At 37.6% G+C, this 23,069-nt stretch overlaps 1 protein-coding gene across 5 annotated transcripts in view; it reads right to left on the bottom strand.

Moving 5' to 3' along the window:
• Window positions 1–994: 994 nt before the first annotated feature.
• The window catches only part of LOC126174781 (axotactin), a 567,513-nt gene continuing 545,438 nt past the window's right edge, over window positions 995–23,069 (bottom strand). Inside the window, exons 34-37 of one of the 5 annotated variants that reach the window (XR_007535484.1) lie at window positions 17,708–17,788; window positions 3,742–3,878; window positions 2,796–2,904; window positions 1,512–1,539 (exon numbers count right to left, since the gene is read on the bottom strand). Coding sequence is in view for 3 of the 5 variants with exons in the window: in XM_049921127.1 (XP_049777084.1) it covers window positions 1,349–1,539; window positions 2,796–2,904; window positions 17,708–17,788 (381 nt within the window). In the remaining 2 variants the exon portion in view is untranslated. Of the gene's footprint in view, window positions 1,540–2,781; window positions 2,905–3,741; window positions 3,879–17,707; window positions 17,789–23,069 lie in introns of all 5 variants that reach the window. The other 4 variants (XM_049921127.1, XM_049921129.1, XR_007535485.1 and 1 more) reach the window with 4 other exon arrangements.

Below are 23,069 nucleotides of genomic sequence, written 5' to 3'. Positions count from 1 at the left end.
AAATGTGTTGGAAACAGTAGCCCATACTTGTCAATATGCACTGGAGACAATGGAATAATTCTGTAATGTTATTCAACAGGAATAGAATGTTACTGTCTTGTTAGGTATGATGTGACAAATGTGTAACTGCAGAGCATAGATGGGTGTGATGAAAATATTGTTGCTATAAATGAATTTGCAAGTAGAGAAATGGAGAAGGAAGAAACTGTCAGCTTACTTCTCTCAAAACAGTGACAAGGATCAGCTGAGTGCAAGTGCTCCATCCAGTGGCTGGTTCACCAGTAACAAACATTACCATGTTACCACTCCATAGTACATGGTGTATTGTCAAATCAGTTAACTGTACATGATACCTCTACTTGCCAATTAAATTTCAGTGCAGAAAATTATTCTGCCAACAAGACTAACACCAGATATCTGTGGGTCAAACATGTCATGCTACATGATTAGCAGCCACAACCAATGAGACAAAGATCAGAGAAAATTTTCATGAAATTCTAAATCTACCAGTCATAACATGCTTTTTTTAATTTTATTTTATTTTTTTGTACTTGAAGGGCACTATTTGTATTTCCCTCTAAATGTAATAAAGAGAAGAGAAAGATGCACAATACCAAGAAATGAACACAAAACAACATAATAGCACAGGTAAGTCATTTGTGTATTTCATTACTACGAAAATATATCTTACTTTGTAGGATACTCAGAACAACACACTACAACAGAATTATCTACAATCAAATCACATTCATTTAACAGAATTAACAGCTGAGCTATAGCAACACAATTTCAAACAACAAGCTACAGCAAGTAAAATATGTACTGTGCTAACACATGACAAAGATCGTAAGTAACAAAACATTTAGCCTTTTTACAGAGTGTCAATTAAAAGGCACCTTTGGGCAGAGAACTTAAAAGGAAACTGGCAAATAGGTTTTCACATACAGCTTCCAACTTGTGTTTTCATTATGTAACATTATTACCTCCCTCCCCCCCCCCCCCCCCCCCAAAATTGCAGTTTTCTTGCCATTTTCTATGACATGTGTCTGCAGTTGTTCCACATATTTTGCAAATGGAGATTAAAATACCACATTCAAAAATACTCTTTTAAAGCTCAGTATGAAAGAATATACACAAATTCCTCTTGTCCTATAACTTCCACACAGTTTTCCAATGTAAGTGACGTCATAAGTTCATATATACAAATCACTTCCGTTGGCCACTCACTAGAACTTCTTTTAATAAATATATCCTGTCAAAGCAGTACTTAACAGAGGCAATAAAAAATAATACACTGTTTCTTGTTTGTTTGCCTTTCTCATAATTTTAACACACATCTATGAAACACTCAGTCGAGTGAGAGCACTGACTCCTTGCTGTCTCTTGATGCAACAGAAGACTGAAGACGTGGGCCTCCAAGGTAACTGATTGGATTCTCAAATGTGCGGCGCTCTTCATTCAAAAATATGGGTGATAGTTTTGCACCAGGTGTGAGTCGTGGTTTTAGAGCCTCAGATGTACTACCTGGTGCTATCATATCTGAAATTCATTTTTTTGTAGTTTTAGTTTCCCTAACATTAAAAATTGAATAAGAGTTGACTATGTTCTCTAACTTTCAAAAAGCATTATGGAAGTACAGCAAACATCACAGTTTTAATTATATCAATATACTTTGTTGTTTACTCTTTTGACTTAAATATTTGACTGTTTTGGTATATATATAATACAACAGCCGAAAAGCCACTACAAAAATTAATTACTTTTGAATGACAGAAATGAAATAGGAAGATACTTAACAAATTACATGTTACTTTTTCACTATCAGAAGTTTATTAGATTTAAAGAACAACAGATTATGTGTTTATTAACAGAATATTAAATTTTTTGAAGATTAAAGTCAAAATATTATTTATAAAAAGTATCACAGTCAACAGATTCTGCTATCAGATCTGAAATTCAGAAGTTAATTAAAGCAAAGATTGTGGCAATGGTAACACCAACACAAAATTGGGATAATGAATTGAATCAAACAGGCTGCTACATTACTGTAATTATTCTGTTGTGGAGCAGTATATACAACATTTTGGGTAAAATTTTGTTCTAATCCAAAATTCTTTGTAAATTGGTAACATTTAATTGCACAATTGGGCTCACCTAAAGACAGATTTCTACTATTTCTACTTCAGTCTTGACAATTCAGCTATGCTTTTACTTTGAATTATTATTATTTTTTTGCTCAGTTCCACTCATTTCTTTCTTCTTTTTGGTAACTCATACCCTTTGTTCCATGCCTTGGTTTTACTAGTCCCACCTTCAATTGTTTGTTTCCTCGTCTTAACCTTCAAATTTTCTGCCACTTTCATTCTTATCAATTCTGGTTCCATCTTGTAACTGATTCTGTTGGCATAGAACTGAAATAAGGACATTTGTACCAGTATGACAGCCACTTTGGTTTGTGCTCAATCTCATCTATGCAACACAGAGTTCACTTTTGTTTGTGCCCAACTGCCCAATCACTTCCCATCTCTGTTATCTTTCTATACCATTTCTCCACTGGTTTCTTTTAATTTTCTTCTTTTTTTCTAAATGGGTAGTAAACAAAGCTTTGCTTTCAAAAGTTTGAGGTTCATTATCCCCTATTTTATGTTGATGGGTCAGTTTTGACACAATGTCTGCTTTTGAAGAGTTTTACATGTCTGTTTTACCACAGCCTCTTATTTATGCCCTTAGTTCTTAACTTAAATTTTTTAAATAGATATATAAATTGCATAACAGTGTTACCTAACAGTGCTAACCTCTGTTTTCCACTCTCTCTTCAGGAATTGGTGGAAAAGGTGGTGGAGAACTCACTTGAGACACACTACTGACCCCATTTATGTTCCCGTCTGCTCTTTGACCCTGCCCCTGATAACACACAACATATTAAAACATAGATACAACACACAATTATGAACATTATAAAAGAAATGAGACATGTAACTGTTCAAGGAAAGATCCATGCTCAAATGTGAGAAGAACCCAGAAGTGAGGAGGTTTGTCCCAACATGCAAAGAGACACTTCAACATACAAAATAATACCGATAAATTATATAAGTTGGATTATCTCTGATAGTCAATGCATCTAACCTGTCTAAATGTAAAAATGAAATACATAGTTTTCTTGCCGACAGGCACTCAATTTTTTACATATCTTAATTTAGTAGGCTCTGTTAAATGAATGACGTATTTGGATTACAGCAAAACATACTGTTTACAATAAATTACAAGGAAACAAAGTTTGGTTTTTGGTATGCTAAGATCTATGTTGAAGTTTCTCAGAAGAGTTTAACATACAGTTTCACATGCAGTTAGAGAAGGATAGAAAATTTAAGATGCACAGGGAAGCTTCAGATAGTGTTACAAGTTTACTTCTGTGATTCTTCTTTCATCTTACAACTGAAAATATACTTGAATTAATTATGAATCAAATCTCTGCTTGTATCTCAATAGCTGTGGTAAGGTGACATGCAAGATGCTCTTAGAAGATTGTGCATCTCTTTAGAAGATGAACTGTAAGCAAGATTTTCTGAATCTCTGATTTGACTGTGGAAATATATACTTTGTACGTCTGCACCCAAAGTACACTTCTTACTCTGTGCAGTTTTGTGACATAAGGAAATAACATGCAGCATTATCCCAGTAGTTCATGCTACACTGTCCCTTATAAATTTATCATTTTTGTCTGCTAATTTGCCGGTTCACCTTTAATATAAGCAGTACTCGTTTTTTTCTGTCTGAACATCCGTATCACTTCAGGCATATGGAGTCGTAGTGAATTCAATGCTTCCTAGCTCATCAATACTATATGGTAGAGTATGATTGTGGTTTTGTTTATACACCTGAAAATATTGGAATGTGATGTGAATCTGATTATGCTAGAGCCACAGATTTATCCTGCAACATTATAAGCAGTTACTACGTGAATGTAAATAGTTTGCGTAACTTTAAAAATATTATGCTGTACTTCTCGATTACTGTTAGTTTATAAACTAAACCCTTTATTAGTAATATTTTATGGGTTATTGTTAGAAAATACAAATTGTCTTGCAATCATTCTTTGGCGTTCATTACTTAGTTCCATATAAGCAGAACAATATGTCTCCAGAATGAATAATGCACTCTTGAGCAGAGAGTGCACTGTTTCAAAACTTCCTGGGAGATGAAGACTATGTTCCAGACCATGTACATGTCCTGATCTGGCCCACAGTTTTAATCTACCATGATGTTCCAGAACAACATGTATTCCAATCATATTGTGATGTATAATGATCTTCAGCTGTAGAAAGAATGACACCCTTTCATAAAATAAGTAATCATTGGACTCAAATGGTACAGAGTCTGAAGATAAAAACTGCTATGGTACTTAAAAATATGAAACATAACCACTCATACTGAGAATGAGAAAAGCAAATATGAATGGTCTAATTTTAAATGTGTAATTTAACTGGATAGATAAACATGTGAATAAATGTGTGAAAGACTGACACAACTAATTGGGATATCAGGAAAAGTGACTCAAACTCTTCAGACCTGGAAGAATAAAAACTTCTGCACAAGAGAAACAGTAAAGAAAACTATGACATCTTAAAGTACAACATAGTAGGAGTATGATTACAGGCTGTCCAGATGTCCAGATGAAGGAAGTATATATTTGAGACAGAAATGATGATAACACAAAATAAGAAAACAGATATAGAGGAAAAAAAAGGAAGTGTCCTTTGTACAGTTATATGGTTAAAAGAATGTACAACAAAAACAGCTGGTAGAGAAATCATTAGAAAGAACAGACAAAACAGAAAGAAAAAGTGTGGATGATGAGATGAAATGATGCTGTGACCCTCTGGAAGAATGGATAGAGTGAGGAATACGGGTCATCAATAGCCTCAGGGTGTTTGGTGAATGCATCAAATAAATACCACACTAATTACAGACCATTAGCTTTAGCTTCCTCTTTACCAGAACAATTCTGGAATGCCAATGAGCTGTTCACTGTCCCCAAATGTAACAATGAAATCTTTCTTGTTTTGGGTCCCTCACATTTAAAGCTGGCAACAGTTTACAAACCCAATGGACGTTAAGAACTGCAGGGATATCTTTCTTGAAAATCGGTTTTATTGTTTCAGGCTGTTCTGTTCTGTTCTCTTCTCCTGTCTGATTCTATGAAGAGAAAATTTATTACTACAGACCTTTTCAGTATTTTGACTAAGTGCCTCTGCTGTGACCTGAAGAATGTATACAGGAAAATGTACAGGAGCCCTTACACTCAGCTGGCATGTATCCAAGGTAGCCATTAATTATTGAGTAATAAAATCTTTGGTACCTCACCTTGCAGCATTCTTAAGTGTAACTGCTCTTGGAAATGCTTTCTAAAACCTCATCATGTCAGTTTCATCTGAACTTGAAAATGTCTTATCTGATTCTTCAAATGGTGGAGAAGTTACAATTTGTTTGTTGAATCTCAGTACCTGCCTTTCATGGGTGAAGCACTATCAACTGTGATGCCTGAGCATACATCATGGACCATCTCAATGACCTGACCTGTTACAGGCTTCTTCATATTACTTCCAAATAGGTGGCAGGTGGAAGCTTTAATAACCTGGTTGATGAGGTATGCTCAGACAGCACAACTGATAATGCATTATGCATTAGTGTGTTCCTTAATATTTTTGAGCAGTCACACACCAATATTCTTTGAATGAGTCTAAAACATGTCTGTACAAAATTTTGTAATGATTGAAGCACTGTAAATCGTGCTGACTTTAGCAAGAACTTGCATGAGGAACACGATCTTTCACATTGGTCACAGCTATTGTGCTGATGTCCCCTCAGCTTATCAGTACATGCATGAGCACTAAAATCAGTTGGTTGCTACTGATTGTGTTACATGTATATTCCCATCACTGTTTAAGATGTCATGTCAATTGTGCAGTGAAAAGGAAGGTGAGTTTTTAATAGGAGATGTAATACACTAAATAACTGGACACAAATTACAATAAAATAGTCAGGTGCTGGAAGTATTATTTTATAACATATGGGAAATAAAATTAACTATTAGTGAAAATCTGATCTTTTGGTTTGGGAGTGCATTACATTTTGGGAGAAAGCAGGAATTCTAACAAGACCTATTCACCACTGTTCACAAAAACTTATTAATTTGCATTTGAATTGGAGAAAATTGCAAAAAATGAAAAAAGTGTCAAGATGTGTTTTAGTGCCATCAAGAGAAGTTCATAAATAATTTAGGCAGTTTATTTGATATCATATGTAGCAATGCACTACAAAAAATCAAATTGGAAGAAGACAGGAGGTTTTTAATTGAACAGGGAGAGGCAGGGTTTAAAGGTTACCCTGCATGAGGGGACCGGATACTTGCACATTAAGAAGAAGGGGTGAGGCAGAGAAAATTGGAAGAAGAGAAAAGATGAGAGAAACAAAAGTGCACAGCATATACTTCTACATCTTCTGCTGTGCTTCTTTCTCCACCATTTGATGAATAAGATAAAACAGTTTCAAGTTCAGATGAAACTGACATGATGAGGTTTTAGAAAGCATTTCCAAGAGCAGTTCACTGAAGAATGCTGCAATGTGGGGTACCAAATATTTTATTACTCAGTAATTAATGGCTACCTTGGATACATGCCAGCTGAGTGTAAGAGCTCCTGTACATTTTCCTGTATACATTCTTCAGGTCACAGCACAGGCACTTAGTCAAAATATTGAAAAGGTCTGTAGTAATAAATTTTCTCTTCATAGAATCAGACAGGAGAAGAGAAGAGAACAAAATAGAACAGCCTGAAACAATAAAACCAATTTTCAAGAAAGATATCCCTGCAGTTCTTAACATTCATTGGGTTTGTAAACTGTTGCTGCCAGCTTTAAATGTGAGGGACCCAAAACAAGAAAGACTTCATTGTTACATTTGGGGACAGTGAACAGCTCATTGGCATTCCAGAATTACAGAATGGTTCTGGTAAAGAGCAAGCTAATGCTGTTTGGAATGCATTAACAAGTTAGGGCGTCAAAGACAATGTACAAATTCTCTGGAGCGACACAGTTTACTCCGTGACTGTCTTAATGGGACATGCTTCTTAATTGAACAAAAATTGGACAAGGATTTCGTGTATTCTTCATGCAGTTGTCACATATATGAACTTATTTTAAAGTGTACTTAAATGTAAAGTACATAGTGTAACAAGCAGTCCTGAAATACCAGCTTTTTCAGTATTTGAGAGAAATCTGAAAAGTATCAGTGTCTGTAATTTTCATACTAGCAAAACATTGTAGACCTGTTTTTTAATGAGTCTGAAATTAAGGAGATGTTAAACTTTTATGAAAGTGATTTACCAAACGGGAAAGTGCTGGGAGATAGGCACAATAAAAAAAAAAACCACACAAATACACACACAAAATTTCAAGCTTTCGCAACCCACGGTTGCTTTGTCAGGAAAGCGGGAAGGAGAGGGAAAGATGAAAGGATGTGGGTTTTAAGGGAGAGGGTAAGGAGTCATTCCATATACATATGGCATATTAATATGTCTGCATATAAATATGTCTGCTTGTGTCTGTATATGTGTGGATGGATATTTGTGTGTGTGCAAGTGTATACCTGCCCTTTTTCCCCCCTAAGGTAATTCTTTCAACTCTCGGGATTGGAATGACTCCTTACTCTCTCCCTTAAAACCAACATCCTTTCATCTTTCCCTCTCCTTCCCTCTTTCCTGACGAAGCAACCGTGGGTTCCGAAAGCTTGAAATTTTGTGTGTGTGTCTGTGTGTGTGTGTTTTTTTTATTGTGCCTATCTACCAGCACTTTCCCATTTGGTAAGTCATGGAATCTTTGTTTTTAATATATTTTTCCCACGTGGAATGTTTCTTTCTATTTTATTTTTATGAAAGTGAATTAGATAAACCAACAGTGAGAGGTCATTACTGTGAACTCACAGAGCTCTGTGCAGGATTACCTCATACTCAAACTGATTTAATTTCAGAACCCAACATATCAATCTACCCGACAGATCTTTCAATACCAGTAACCATTTCAATGTGGCAAGGTCTGTTACTACCTTAAAGTTTCTTCTATACAGGTAACAGTATGCATCGAGCAAGATGTATAGCAAAGCAATTTATTGCTTAAAATGATTCTGTTAGACATAAATTGAACTATCTATTTAAAATAAAACTTCAATGAGAGATTTCTCTCTTTTCATTGTAAGTTTCAGTGCAGTGGAGCTGTAGAACCCCCTCATCTGGATCTCTGCTTCTTAAAAGATCAGAAATCATATAAAAGGATAGATTCCATGATTTCAAAAGTAGTTATAAGGAAACTTATTTATCAGAACAGTTGCCTCTGTTATTGCTGTTTCATGATGTAGTAGACATACAAACCAAAATCAAAATGGTAGCAAATTTGAACAGAGAGGACCCACAAGCAGAAAACAGATATATTCCTTTTTGTGAAGAATTGGCTGGACCATTATATGGTAAGTCTAATATTACTCTAATTACCATTTTTATTGTTTTCAATTCATTAATGTATGTCTTATCTTCATTTCAGAGAAAACGTTAACTGACTTTGTGTCAAGTAAGAGCAGAAATCTATTCTCTTGCCTGAAGCTTATGGACACTAGTTTTATTCAAGAATGTCCTTCAACATGGACAAGCAGCACTTCATAATTAGACACTAAAGGCATGGTTAAGGAGTTAGAAGCTGTTAATGATTGCGCTGAAAGGTGTGTTGAATTAATGCAAGGACTATTGACCATAGATGAGGAGCAAGAGAAATATGTTTCGCACTGTGTTCAAGAACATTATAGATTGCAAGACAGAATACTGAAAAGAAAATATTCTCAAGAATACAAAACACATCCTAAAAAACAGAAAGGTATTTAATTTTGATTTTGTGCAGTCATCAATAACTTTTACACTGACTAAAAACTACAAAACCTAAAATTTGCTCAGCATGGGTCAATGTCATCCTATTGAGCTGAAATTTCTTTCCAGTGTAAATCTAACCAACAGAAAAGGGGTGAGATAAAATTTTTTGAAAAAATAAATAAATAAAATAAAAAATAAATTGGGTCAAAATAAGGGACACCCATGAAAGGCACATATTTAGGCTCAAGTTTCAAGTGGCACAAGGTTTTAACTTATCACAAATAATCAACACAGTGTACATTCACAGAGAGTACAATATTTTTATATTAAGGGCACTTCAGGTAATGCATCTTACATACTTCAGTGTAGTGAGGGGGATAAGGGAAGCCCATTAACCATTAAACAGGAGCTGCATTTTGAATGCTGTCATCCCTTTCATATCAAAAATGTCACTCCCACATTGCATTGTCCCATATCCTTCATCATGGCTTACTGTGCCCAGGAAAGAGGACCACCCTCTCAACAATCTTTTCATCCTTCCAAAATGATGTTCCACAGCCCAACCAATTAATGGAGTATCCTAGTCCATCCTTGAACTGCACCCACTGCCAACCCCATGTCAAATAGGTCATACCCCTGTGGAAGCCCAGGTGGAAGATCTGTATGATAACCCAAAAAGCACATCCTACCCAAGTCTTGTCACAGTCTCATCCTACCCTATCAGAGGCATGGCCACTTGTGAAAATGGTCATGTCATATACTAGTTTTGCTGCAATTTCTGCACAGCATTTATGTGGCTAGGGCCATCAACCAGGTGTCCACCCAAACAGGTGGCCGCACCAAACTCACCCAGTGGTTGAACATGTTGCTGAACACAACATGCTTGATTTCAATGGGTACTTCACAACCTACTCTATCTGGGTGCTTGCCCTTTGCCAGCATATCTGAATTACATAGACTGTAGCTGTCCTTGCAACATATACTTTGATCCCATAATTCTCCTGGCCTCAGTCCTGCGCTCTTCCCTGAAGTCTCCTTTCCTCCAACCTGTCTTCTCCTACCAGTCTTGTCCTCCACATCATCATGATCATGCCTGCACAAAAGCAATGGAACTGATGCCAGTGTCACTTTTCTATCCATGTGCTTGCTGCCTTCCCCTCCCACCAGCAGTCAGCCACTGTTCCACAACTCTGGCTTCTGCTTCCTTTCTCCCACATCATCTGACACCCCCCACTCCCCCACCCCCACCCCCCTTCCCAGCTTAGCTGCAGTTCTCGCAGAGTGTGTGTGTGTGTGTGTGTGTGTGTGTGTGTGTGTGTGTGTGTGTGTGTCTGCATGCTTGAAAAAGGATTCATCCAAAAGCATTCCACCTGGACTATCTATTACCATACTAGATTTATAATTTGTTAAACATAGAATGTTTTAAGCAAACCCTGTAATATCACATGGGCTCCCACAAGGCCAGCAGTCTGTATGTTTAGGATTTTTGGTGATACATTTTTTTCATATGTTTGGTCTCACTCGTACCTACAGTTTCTGAGTGATGATGCTGCTTTAGCAGAGATATGTCACTAACAGTGGATGCAAATTCGAGCAAGCATTGTAAAACATTTTCTGGTCAGAGGCCAAAGAAGGAAGAAGCAAATCACTATTTTGCATAATTCTGAGTATCAGCCACCATCCTAGTTCGTGTAAAATATGAACTGTTCTCTTATAAAATACATATTTGGGTGAGTTATTTAAATAATGGTGTTGGCTACATGAGTATTGGTTTGACATTCTGTCGTACTTTAGGTCTGTGCTGTTCTTTTATGAGGACCATCCAGACCGATGCTTCCTAAGGATAATATTTACGTCACATTGGTCAGAAGTATGAATGGGACTGATCACTGTAATGAGCTGGTAAGCTGCTTGCATGAATGTTGGTGGTAATTTGCATTGAAATAATTTAGAAGTAACAGAAACATTGAGTCATTGAAAGGCACACAAAAAAAGAAAGAAACCTTGCCAGCTAGCAAATAAATCCTTTGTCACACACACACACACACACACACACACACACACATGCACACACACAGAGAGAGAGAGAGAGAGAGAGAGAGAGAGAGAGAGAGAGAGAGAGTGGGGAGGATTCCTGTGCTCCTACAGTGTGCTGGCTTGATACAAAATGCTGGGATTGCATTTTGGCATGTGGACTAGGTTGGGAGGGGGGGGGGGGGGGTGTTCTGTTGGGTGAGATGGGTAGAGAGGCAGGAGGCAGAAAGAACTGTTGTAGTGGGTAGCTAGCAGCTTAGAGGAAGGTGTTATGTTTTCTAGCTAGGAACATGTGAAGAAGGAGTTAAAGGTGTATGAGTTAGGCGTGTGATGCGTGGGATCTGCAGCTGAAGGGATGCAGCATGCAATGAAGTTGGCATGGAGCCATGGATTGGAAAAGGGTAACAAGGCAGAGGAAGGAGAAACTGTTGTGTGGAGGGTGTGGGGGCAGTGGGTTAATGTAGATTGAGGCCAGAACAGTTATGGGAGCAAAGGATGTGTTGCAAGGATTTGTGTAGTTCAGAAAAGCTGGTGTAGAGGGAGGGATCCAGATGGCTCATGTTCTGAAACAATCATTGAAACTGAGCATGTTGGCTTGTAAATAACAGATTTCCGCTATCAGTCATCCTTTTGAATTCTTTTTATTATTATTTTGTTGTTGTTGGCAGATCTAGATTTCAGCTAGAAATTAGCCATTCTAAATGTTAAAAATACAACAGGTACATAGTTAGATGATGACATAAAAAGTTGCAATTAATGGCTTAACTCATATGGTTTGTATATTACATACAACTACCAGTTTTGATCAATGCATGTAATGCCTGTTGGTTGGGCTTCATCCACAGTTCATGGAATACTAATTTTTGCGGAGGGCGGGCTGTGTGGAGAACACATAGTTTGGTTACATGGTGCCATCTATGTGAACTACATATAAACCTCAAGGGAAGTAAACTACTTCAAATTTAATTACATAAAATGGAACATAACTAAAATTCTTACATTGTTGTCTGACTTATTTTACTTTATTACTTAATGATAAATATGAAATAAGTCAGACGACAATGTAAGATTTTTACTTATGTTCCATTTTATGTAATTAAATTTGAAGTAGTTTACTTCCTTTGAGGTTTATATGTAGTTCACATAGATGGCACCATGTAACTAACCTATGTGTTCTCCACACTGCCCGCCCTCCGCAAAAATTAGTATTCAATGAACTGTGGATGAAGCCCGACCAACTGATCAAAAATGATAGTGGTATGTAATATACAAACCATATGAGTTAAGACATTAATTGCAACTTTTTTATGTCATCATCTAACTATGTACCTGTTGTATTTTTAGCATTGAGAATGGCTAGTTTCTAAATGAAATCTAAATTTGTCAATTAAAAAAAAAAAAAATCAAAAGAACGACTGATGGCTGAAATCTATTATTTACAAGTCAATATAACAGTCGCTGCGTGCAACAGCCCTCTGAAAGGAAGGTAACCTGATGAGCATGTTGTGTTCAACTGCATGTTTTGCCACAAACCTTTGTTCATAGCCACAGTTTGGTGGTGGCCATTTGACTGATTGGCTGTCATATCAATATAAAAAGCTGTGCAGTGATTGCAGCAGATTTCTCATGCCATATCCTCACATGCCCCTAATTCTCCCACCACCTCAAGAATCAGCTACAAAGGAGTGACTCCCTTCACTCAGTATCACCTTGGACTGGAACAACTGACACACATCCTTCGCCTTGGCTTTGATTATCTAGCATCATGCCCAGAAATGAGGATCATCATACCCAAGATCACTCCCAACCCTCCTAACGTCACATCTGATCACCCACCCATCCTACACAACATCTTGGTCCATCCCTATGCCACTCCTATTACCAAACCCTTACTACAGGGATCATATCCCTGTTGAAGACCGAGGTGCAACATCTGCGCAATTCGCCCACCCAGCATTTCCTACTTCAGTCTTGTCCAGACTTATCCTACTCAATTAGAGGCAGGGCTAACTGTGAAAGCAGCCATGTCATATACAAACTCTGCTGCATTCATTGCACAGATTCATACTGGTATGACAATCAACCAGCTGTCCACCAGAATGAATGGCCACCATAAAACTGTGGCCAAGAACAAAGTCGACCACCAACTTGCACAATAAGAAGCTGAGCACAGTATGTTCAGTTTCAGTGGTTGCTTCACAACATGGGCAACTGGATCCTTCTCTCTACTACCAGCTTCTCTGCGTAAGGGGATAGGAGTTAGCCTTACAACAGGAAGTTATCCTTACAACACATCCTCTTCTGCTCCTATAATCATCCTGGCCACCATCTCAGGTAACCCACTTTCCCCATACCCTTCACAAAAGTTTCCCCTTCCTGTGTCCTGTCACTTCATCTCAGTCTATGTCCCCATGACACATTTAGTATGCGCCACTCCCCCCTGGCTCCAACAACTGTGCGTCACATGCGTATCCCTTGTACCTGTCACCCCTCCCTTCCACATTCATAGCCAGCAAACAAGTTGAATGTCTCTGAACCACTAGCTACCAATGCACAACCCCTCTTTCTGCCTCCTCCCTCTACCCAACCCTCCTGACACGAGCCCCCCCGCCCCCCACTCCACCTCAGCCCACCTGCCAAAATGCAGTCCCAGCAATGTGTGTCTAGGCAGCACAATGTAGGGGCACAGGTGTGTGTGTGTGTGTGTGTGTGTGTGTGTGTGTGTGTGTGTGTGTGTGTGTGTGTGTGTCTATTTGTACTTTAGCTCAACAAAGGATTTATTCTGAAAGCTAGCCAGTTTTGTTTCTCTTCTGTGTGTTCCTCTTGATATCTGAACATCTCTGCTATTTGGTGAGTGGTCTCCTTTACAGCTTAAATTATTTACATTCTACCAGAATGCCCCTACTATAATACTACTACAATTTAGTTCAGTAACAGTGTTTAAGAAAGGAAGACAGTCAAGTGGATGTTAGAGTTACATGTACTGTGTTTTTATAAAAGATACAGTAGAATACCACAGATCAAAGACATAGTATAAGTTTTGAAATGTCTAGATACTAACAAAGATATAAGAGGTGCTACACACAGGCACCAACAATGTGGCAATAATCAGTGACTGAGGCACTGCTTTTCTTCCTTACCACAATTCCCAAACAACAAAACACAGCTTTTGGGTCAGCTTTATGCCCCACTCCAGAAAAAAATGTATCTGAGCTGTCAGCTCTTAAATCCAAAGCACAGTTTGTAAATTTCTTAAATCCAAAGCACAGTTTGTAAATTTTAAACTAGGTCTAACACACGCACACACACACACACACACACACGCACACACACACAATGTGCAACAGTTACATTTTCATAATAAATCAGAACAATATCAATGGTTCTAGGATTAAATTTTTATATCTTTATGATTAACCATAAAAATCTTGTATGACATTCATCATTCTCATTTACTTAATTCTTGCCTGTTTTCACATGATAGAAGATTGTGTGTGATCCTAATTTGGAATAGCAAGAGAAAGAACCATACTCGAGTAGTAACATTTCAGCTAGGGAGCACAAACACAATTAAAATTAGATCTTAAACAATTCCACAAAATCATAAGAAACAACTAATGAGAGTCCCTATAAATTCCTTAACCTCTGAGTCCCATGGAAGTATTATAAAATGTATTGTTTCTCTTGACCAGTATTACTGTTTGAGAGATTATATCTGACAATGACCAGTTACTACAGAGGTACAGTGCACCAGCAATACAAACACTTATTTTTATTACTTTGTTGCATTTTTACCCTTTTTAAAAATCATCTGAACATCCTTGTGTGGAGGAACTAGCAAACTCTTCATTTCACATTGGCTTAATTATACTGGAACATTTGTAGCATGGCAGTTATTGATTGAAATAGAAAAAGAAGAGTGAATTGTGTCTGGGTGGAAATAGCTATAACACTTTTTTACAGTTCTGGAACATATGCTCAGGTGATTAAGTGGCTCACTTCTTTAAGCATCATGAAAGTAGTTTAAAGGCCTCATGTATTCATATTTATTCTCTTGCTACCACATGAGTTTCACCTCTAGTAATGTTATCTATAGCAAAGTAACTTGTATACAAACAGTATCACATTGCTGCACTGTATATAGTTCCACTTTAAAATACAAGTTTTCCAAAAACTGAATCATTGGACTGATCTACAAGGCCAGAAACAAAAAAGGAAATGCCATTTAAACTTTATGCATGGAGATTCACCATTACCTCCAAGCTTGCATTTGTGTTACCAACTTTAGTTTTAGGTTTTTTTACTTTGGCATCAGTTTAATGAAATTTATTTTGAACTACAGAGTTGCTCAAAACTGTTGTGTTTTAATTACTTTTGCTTTTAAGAATGGAGTAAGAATTACTAAAATAAAATATGTTATTATTATTATTTTAGCAGGGAAAGTTTCAGAAGAGGGGCAACACACACACACACACACACACACACACACACACACACACACTAAAATAAGATATGAACCAGGACCAATATGAATACTGCTGATGTATGTTGAGTATCTGAGATTAGAATGCAAATGACTCAGATTAAGTATGTGAAAGACAGAAATAATTCAATACATATATATATATATATATGTATATTTGTTTCTTACAGTACCAAAGTTGTGGCTATTAAGAAATGATAGTACATGTGAATTTACAACCATACACAATGCTCTGTTGCCTTGTAACACTTCTGTACTGATTAAGGCAATAAAATAAAACTTTTATAATCATAAATAAAAACTCTTAACATTGTCACCTCCTTTAACAGAAATAGACAGGGTGACATACTAAAAAATAAGAATATAAAATAATCCTCATAGTAGTAGATGTGGTTGTAACATATAACTGTTTACATAAATAGCTTGTACATTTGTGGTACACAAAGGAGAGTTTTATGGAGACATAAACTTCTTTCTCAGGAATTACAATAAATAATTAAATGCAAACACGCTCATATTCCCCCATCATTAGTACTCACACTGTGTACTGAATTTTGGATATTAGTAGCTAAAGAAACTGGTGTACAAAGCTTATTTTATCCATGAAAATGAAATTTGAAGGGGAGTCAGGTGACAATAATAAATATAATGCCATAATTAAATGAATTTAGTGCCTTCTGAATTAAAATTAATCTTAATTCTAAGGATACAAATGATTAATAATCAATTTTAAAGCAACATGGGTAACAATAACAAAAAGCCAATACCATTAACTTGAAGAAAAGGTAAATATTTCTTTATCTACCATGTGAATGAATCATACTATATGACTAAATCATTTTTCATATTCAGTCAATACTATGTCATTCAATCTTTCATAATGATAGGTTTTTTTCTTCCTAGTGTGGAAAGATAATGCTGCTAACTTCAAGAAGTTATATAATAGCCACAACCAATAGCAAGTGTAAGAGATACGATTATGAAAAGCCAGCTATAATTTTTAATAAAATACATAAATTTGGATCAAATATCCAAGTTATAAAGTAAATCCCATGATCACTACTATCTTGACTGCCATGGTAATGAAACTCTTGAATATTTCAGATTCTTCATATAGACATGGGTTGTTGATGGACAGAATTTCATCCATGAGGTGCACAATTTTTTGTCCAGTATTATTGTAGCTAAGATTCTTTTATCTATGCACAACATTGTCTTGTTTTCTCTTGCTAAATTGTGTTACAGTTATAGAAATAAAATGTCATTCATTTCACAAATAAATTATCTTAGGAGTAAAATAAATGTGTACAAATTAAGCTCTAATGTGCACACATTTTATGTATCCTTCAGTAAGAATCACAGTTAAAGTGATAGAATATAAATGCAGTACAGAAATTGAAAGCATTTACTGAGACATAACAAGAAAAGTGCATGGAATGGTAAAGAATTCGCCTGTATTGGGAACATCTTCATTCCGTACTTGAGAGGGCAGATTAGGGAAAATGTACCATAGCATACTTATGGAAAACTACTACAAAAGAAAATGACTTTGGAGGGGATATAGACAAAAAAAGTAGAAACAGATAGACAGTTAGAGTACTTTTGCACTACCTCTATCCTTGGCTTAGTATTCTCATTGCTAATGAAAAATGTGTCAGCAGTGCGCATTCAATCTCAATTGAATTTCAAAGTGAATGAGGGTTCACATCCTGCTGTTTCCTGTAGTTATGGCTGACTGCTATGATTCATTATATATTAAAAAAAAACTTGGTTTAAAACCCAACCTGAGCTATTTATGTGATTGTGACAAGCTTTACAGTTGATGAAAAGACACATGCATGTATGAAATTCATTTTTATAAGAATACTGCTACAACTCTTATACATGTGGAAAATTTTAATGATATATTTTATGTGATCACTACATATGATGATTTAATGTGAATATACCATTATTTTTACAGCTTCTAAAAATACAAAAAGATAGTTCCATTTCCAATAGTGCTCACTACAGTTACCACACTAAAGTACTTTAACTAATGAAGATTTGTATCAGCATGAAGTCTTTTAAATAAATGCTTAATATCTGAACACATATTTTTGTACAAAACATTTTTAAGTACTTTTTACTTTTACCGGATATAAATAAAAGACTAATATACTTCAGATCTGTCATCACTATCACTGGCACTCACTGCAAGTTTGTCAGAATCATAGTTACTCAGAGTAACTTCACTGATTGAGCTGAGTGGAGCAAGTTTCGATAAATTTGTACTTACTGGTCTTTCTGATAGATTATCTGCATTTCTGCTCTCGTGCCCTACATCATTTGGGATCTTCTGGGACAAATCTTCTATAGACTGCAATTAGCAAGTATTTAACATTAGTTTTCCCCCAATGTTTCACACTCTTTTATTAACATGAAGTGTGAGAAATTGAAGCTGATTTTTGTTTTGTTTTTATTTCTTTGAAAAATTAAAGGCATTAATTAATTAAACAGTTTCTCTGCTCTTTAATTTTATTGATTCATGTTCCTCACATACAGGGTGATTAACGAAGATATGCAAATATTTTAATATGTTATTCTACAAGTAAAACTACAGAAAAAAAGTTCATATAAACATAGGTCTGCAAATGTTTAGTTAGGGAGTTATGGCTAAGAAAAGATTTTGCCTGAAATTTAGCAAGTTTGCTAATATGAAGCCATCACAAAACTGTACGAGGTTAAAGTAAAGCATGATTTCCGTTTATTTTGTTGTTATTGATCTGGTGAATCTAATAAAACATGTCCCAGATGTGTATCTGCAGTAGTTTTCCAGAACATCCAGAGAAGCAAAGACATAATTTCATAAAAATTTTTCTTTATTAACTACTTGGTGCAGTTTGCTTTTTTAAATTCCAGACCATTGCACAAGTTTTCAACAGAAGTTGTCGAGAATTTAAATATGGAAAAATGATGGTAATAATGTTAGCTGAAACTGTATGAATGTGTCAGATAATCTGCTTTTATTAATACCATAGTACAAGTGAATTCCTATTAAACCAGAAGAAACAAAGCTCAGTGTTAAGGAAGTTGTACAGTGTACGTACAATTTCACAATACATTCACAAGAAATGTTCAAAACTGTCTCCACAGAGTTCAATGTATTTAGCTGCATGTGTATGAACAGATTTTGTTGTTTGTGCAGGAAAGTAAACAAATTTACTTGTATAATAATATTTGCTTCTCTTGATGTTCTGCAAAACTACTGCAGACACATTTCTGGGACATAACAACAAAATAAATGGAAATTGTGCTTTACTTTAACCTTTTGCAGTTTTGTGATGGCTTTATATTGGTGCAGTTGCCAAATTTCAGGCAACATGTTTCATTAGCCGTAGCTCCGTAACTAAACATTTGCAGACCTATGTTTATATGAATTTTATTCCTTAGTTTTACTTGTAGAATAACATATTAAAATATTTGCATATCTTCATGAATCACCCTGTATTATCATAATTCATCCCCTTTATTTATCTTTGACCTCCCCTATTTCTCTAAAAAATTTACATGCAGATGTACGGTGATATCTAATTCATTTATAAGTTCACATACAACTTGAAGGAAGCTTTACAATCAATGTGTATTATCAGTCTTGACTTTTGGTACCAACAGATGTTGAAGCCATTGTTCAGTGAGGATGGGAAATGCAGGTTGGATATTGCTTGGAGAGGCAAAAAGAAACAAATGAATCAGATAACCAGCTGTAGTGAAAGATGTAATCATGACTGTGATGGAAAAGAAATAGAGTTAGCCAGACCTGCAGCCAAGTGAGAAGAAGATAGAGGAGACAAGGAAGTTCTTTGCTGGATTCCAAATGATAAAGAAATAAATAAACATTAAAATGAAGTAACAGAATGTGACTAAATGACATTAGAAAACATGTAGGAGAAACAGATGTAAACAACTCAAGATGCTTGTACATGCACAACTCTTGAGGAGGCCTTTATCCAGCACCAGATAACAAATGATAGAAAACAGTAGCACATAAGTGGCCATATATATTCTGCCAATAATATAGGATTTTCAGCTCCACTCAGCCTGTAGTAAACTATCATGTGTTGCTAATTTGACCATGGATCTGGCAAACTTGTGATTACCAACATAAGAAAATTGGATAGAAACATAATTGTTCTTGGTAATTGGAAGTCTTGACGGAATGGCCGCGCAGTTAGAGGCGCCATGTCACAAATAGCGTGGCCCCTCTTGCCGGAGGTTCAAGTCCTTCCTCAGGCATGGTTGTGTGTGTTGTCGTTAGTTTAAGTAGTGTGTAAGTCTAGTGACCGATGACCTCAGCAGTCTGGTCCCTTATGAATTCACAAACATTTGAACATTTTTTCCTTATAGAATGTAAACAATGTACAGAGTAAAGGTAAGAAGCCACTAAATAGTAGGGGCTGTGAGGCCTTGAAAGGCACATAAACAAAATGGAGAACTTTAGTATCTTTTGGACAAACCCTTTCTTGAGCTACTGAAAAGCCTGAGGCTTCTGCTCTGCACTCACCTTCACCCCTGTTGTTGGACGCTAACTGTACTCATCCTGCACATATATCCTCTTCCCCGCAGTCTCCCCCTCCCAACCATCCATCCGCCATATTGTCAAGTGATGTGAAAGCTCACTGATGCTGGTACTTGAGCCACATTCATGTCTTCCTCTCCCCATCTGCATTCCTATATTACCACTGCTGCCTCTCTCTCACAGTCATCAGCCACGTTTTCTTAACTCTCCCACGAATAAGGTTAGCCCAATGCATAACTGTATGCTTCAATTCTTTTTGTTTGCATTAAGACAGCAGGCTGAATAAAATGTGAAACAAGAATCGCACCATTTTTCAATATAAGTTAAAAGCTTGAAAAGGTTCAAATACACTCCTGGAAATGGAAAAAAGAACACATTGACACCGGTGTGTCAGACCCACCATACTTGCTCCGGACACTGCGAGACACTGCTGTACAAGCAATGATCACACGCACGGCACAGCGGACACACCAGGAACCGCAGTGTTGGCCGTCGAATGGCGCTAGCTGCGCAGCATTTGTGCACCGCCGCCGTCAGTGTCAGCCAGTTTGCCGTGTCATACGGAGCTCCATCGCAGTCTTTAACACTGGTAGCATGCCGCGACAGTGTGGACGTGAACCGTATGTGCAGTTGACGGACTTTGAGCGAGGGCGTATAGTGGGCATGCGGGAGGCCGGGTGGACGTACCGCCGAATTGCTCAACACGTGGGGCGTGAGGTCTCCACAGTACATCGATGTTGTCGCCAGTGGTCGGCGGAAGGTGCACGTGCCCGTCGACCTGTGACCGGACCGCAGCGACGCACGGATGCACGCCAAGACCGTAGGATCCTACGCAGTGCCGTAGGGGGACCGCACCGCCACTTCCCAGCAAATTAGGGACACTGTTGCTCCTGGGGTATCGGCGAAGACCATTCGCAACCATCTCCATGAAGCTGGGCTATGGTCCCGCACACCGTTAGGCCGTCTTCCGCTCACGCCCCAACATCGTGCAGCCCGCCTCCAGTGGTGTCGCGACAGGCGTGAATGGAGGGACAAATGGAGACGTGTCGTCTTCAGCGATGAGAGTCGCTTCTGCCTTGGTGCCAATGATGGTCGTATGCGTGTTTGGCGCCGTGCAGGTGAGCGCCACAATCAGGACTGCATACGACCGAGGCACACAGGGCCAACACCCGGCATCATGGTGTGGGGAGCGATCTCCTACACTGGCCGTACACCACTGGTGAACGTCGAGGGGACACTGAATAGTGCACGGTACATCCAAACCGTCATCAAACCCATCGTTCTACCATTCCTAGACCGGCAAGGGAACTTGCTGTTCCAACAGGACAATGCACGTCCGCATGTATCCCGTGCCACCCAACGTGCTCTAGAAGGTGTAAGTCAACTACCCTGGCCAGCAAGATCTCCGGATCTGTCCCCCATTGAGCATGTTTGGGACTGGATGAAGCGTCGTCTCACGCGGTCTGCACGTCCAGCACGAACGCTGGTCCAACTGAGGCGCCAGGTGGAAATGGCATGGCAAGCCGTTCCACAGGACTACATCCAGCATCTCTATGATCGTCTCCATGGGAGAATAGCAGCCTGCACTGCTGCGAAAGGTGGATATACACTGTACTAGTGCCGACATTGTGCATGCTCTGTTGCCTGTGTCTAAGTGCCTGTGGTTCTGTCAGTGTGATCATGTGATGTATCTGACCCCAGGAATGTGTCAATATAGTTTCCCCTTCCTGGGACAATGAATTCACGGTGTTCTTATTTCAATTTCCAGGAGTGTAACTCATATCATTTATTGTTGAATTTTTGTATTACATTTAATTAAAGAATTAATGTAGGAGCCTGTTTCCACAAAAAAAAAAAAAAAAAAAAAAAAAAAAAAAACGGGGGGGGGGGGGGGGGGGGGTTGGCAGATGGCAGAGACAGCCAATGGCAGGAAACTTGAACTTCATCTCAGGCACTTGCCAGAACAGCAGTCAATAGAAATTAAAATTAAATGAAGATAGGTGTGCAAATGCATTGGAAAGCATAATATACAAACATAAGAGAAGATAGAAAGTAACAAGTAACAAATGACAGAGGAGACTGACTGACCATAACTCACATTTAAGATGAAGTGCTGTGTGATGCACAGGCATTGAGGTGTAACGAAATCACTTCTGGGAAGTGATGAATTGCACGATATTAATAGTACCAACAAATTATGCTTGCTAAAAACAGAGTTAATCTTTATTAATATTTTTTGGCACTTTTGAAAATACAATATTGTGTGGAGGATGTGTATTGTTTGTGCATGTGAATGAGTGTAATGGAAACAACATTTCTGCAGGAAGGGGGCAGCTTTGCATTTTGGTCAAGCCTTCCAGCGATTGCTGATTTGGGGATTATTCCATGCAAATGCACCAGTGCCTCTGAGACATGTTGTGCACCATAGAACAGTACAATCCTTGACAATGGACTAGTTCATAAAAAGAAGAAGAAGAAGGAGAAGAAGAAAGAGAAGAAGAAGAAGAGCAGGTTTCACCAGAGAGTCTGCACTAAAGCCTGTTAGGGAACGGACATTGAACTGTTTATAATTTTGTTAACAATAGATTATTTGTCAAAGCTAATTTGCAGACAATTGTATATGGGGCTTTACAGAAGCCTATAAGCTGGGAGAATAGATGTACGTCTTTAAAAAGAGACTTCCCTCATCTGGTAACTTGTTGAACCTAGGTAAGCATGAATTTTATCTCCAGCACAGGCCAGACTACACAGGAGATGAAGTCCAAGGAAAGAAGAAAGAACAGCCAGAGAGGGAAATTGTACTCAAAATAAAGAAATCAGTACTTGCAAATCTCTATATCACAGCATCGTAATTATTACATGAAGTTCCTCTCCTCCACCTCCTCCTGCAAGAATTTGTCAAATACAGTATGAAACATCTATGCATATAGAAAACAAAGATGACTTTTAAATCAAACAATGGAAAATCCAGGATGGAATGTAACAATACCAGAAAAGGAAAGTTGCTACTCACCATATAGCGGATATGCTGAGTTGTGATAGGCACAGCAAGAAGATTCACACAATTATAGCTTTTGGCCAT

This window comes from Schistocerca cancellata, chromosome 3, assembly GCF_023864275.1.
Source record: "Schistocerca cancellata isolate TAMUIC-IGC-003103 chromosome 3, iqSchCanc2.1, whole genome shotgun sequence".
In the NCBI taxonomy this organism is placed as follows: Eukaryota; Metazoa; Arthropoda; class Insecta; order Orthoptera; family Acrididae; genus Schistocerca; species Schistocerca cancellata.
This window is presented reverse-complemented; position numbering and strand designations above follow the sequence as displayed.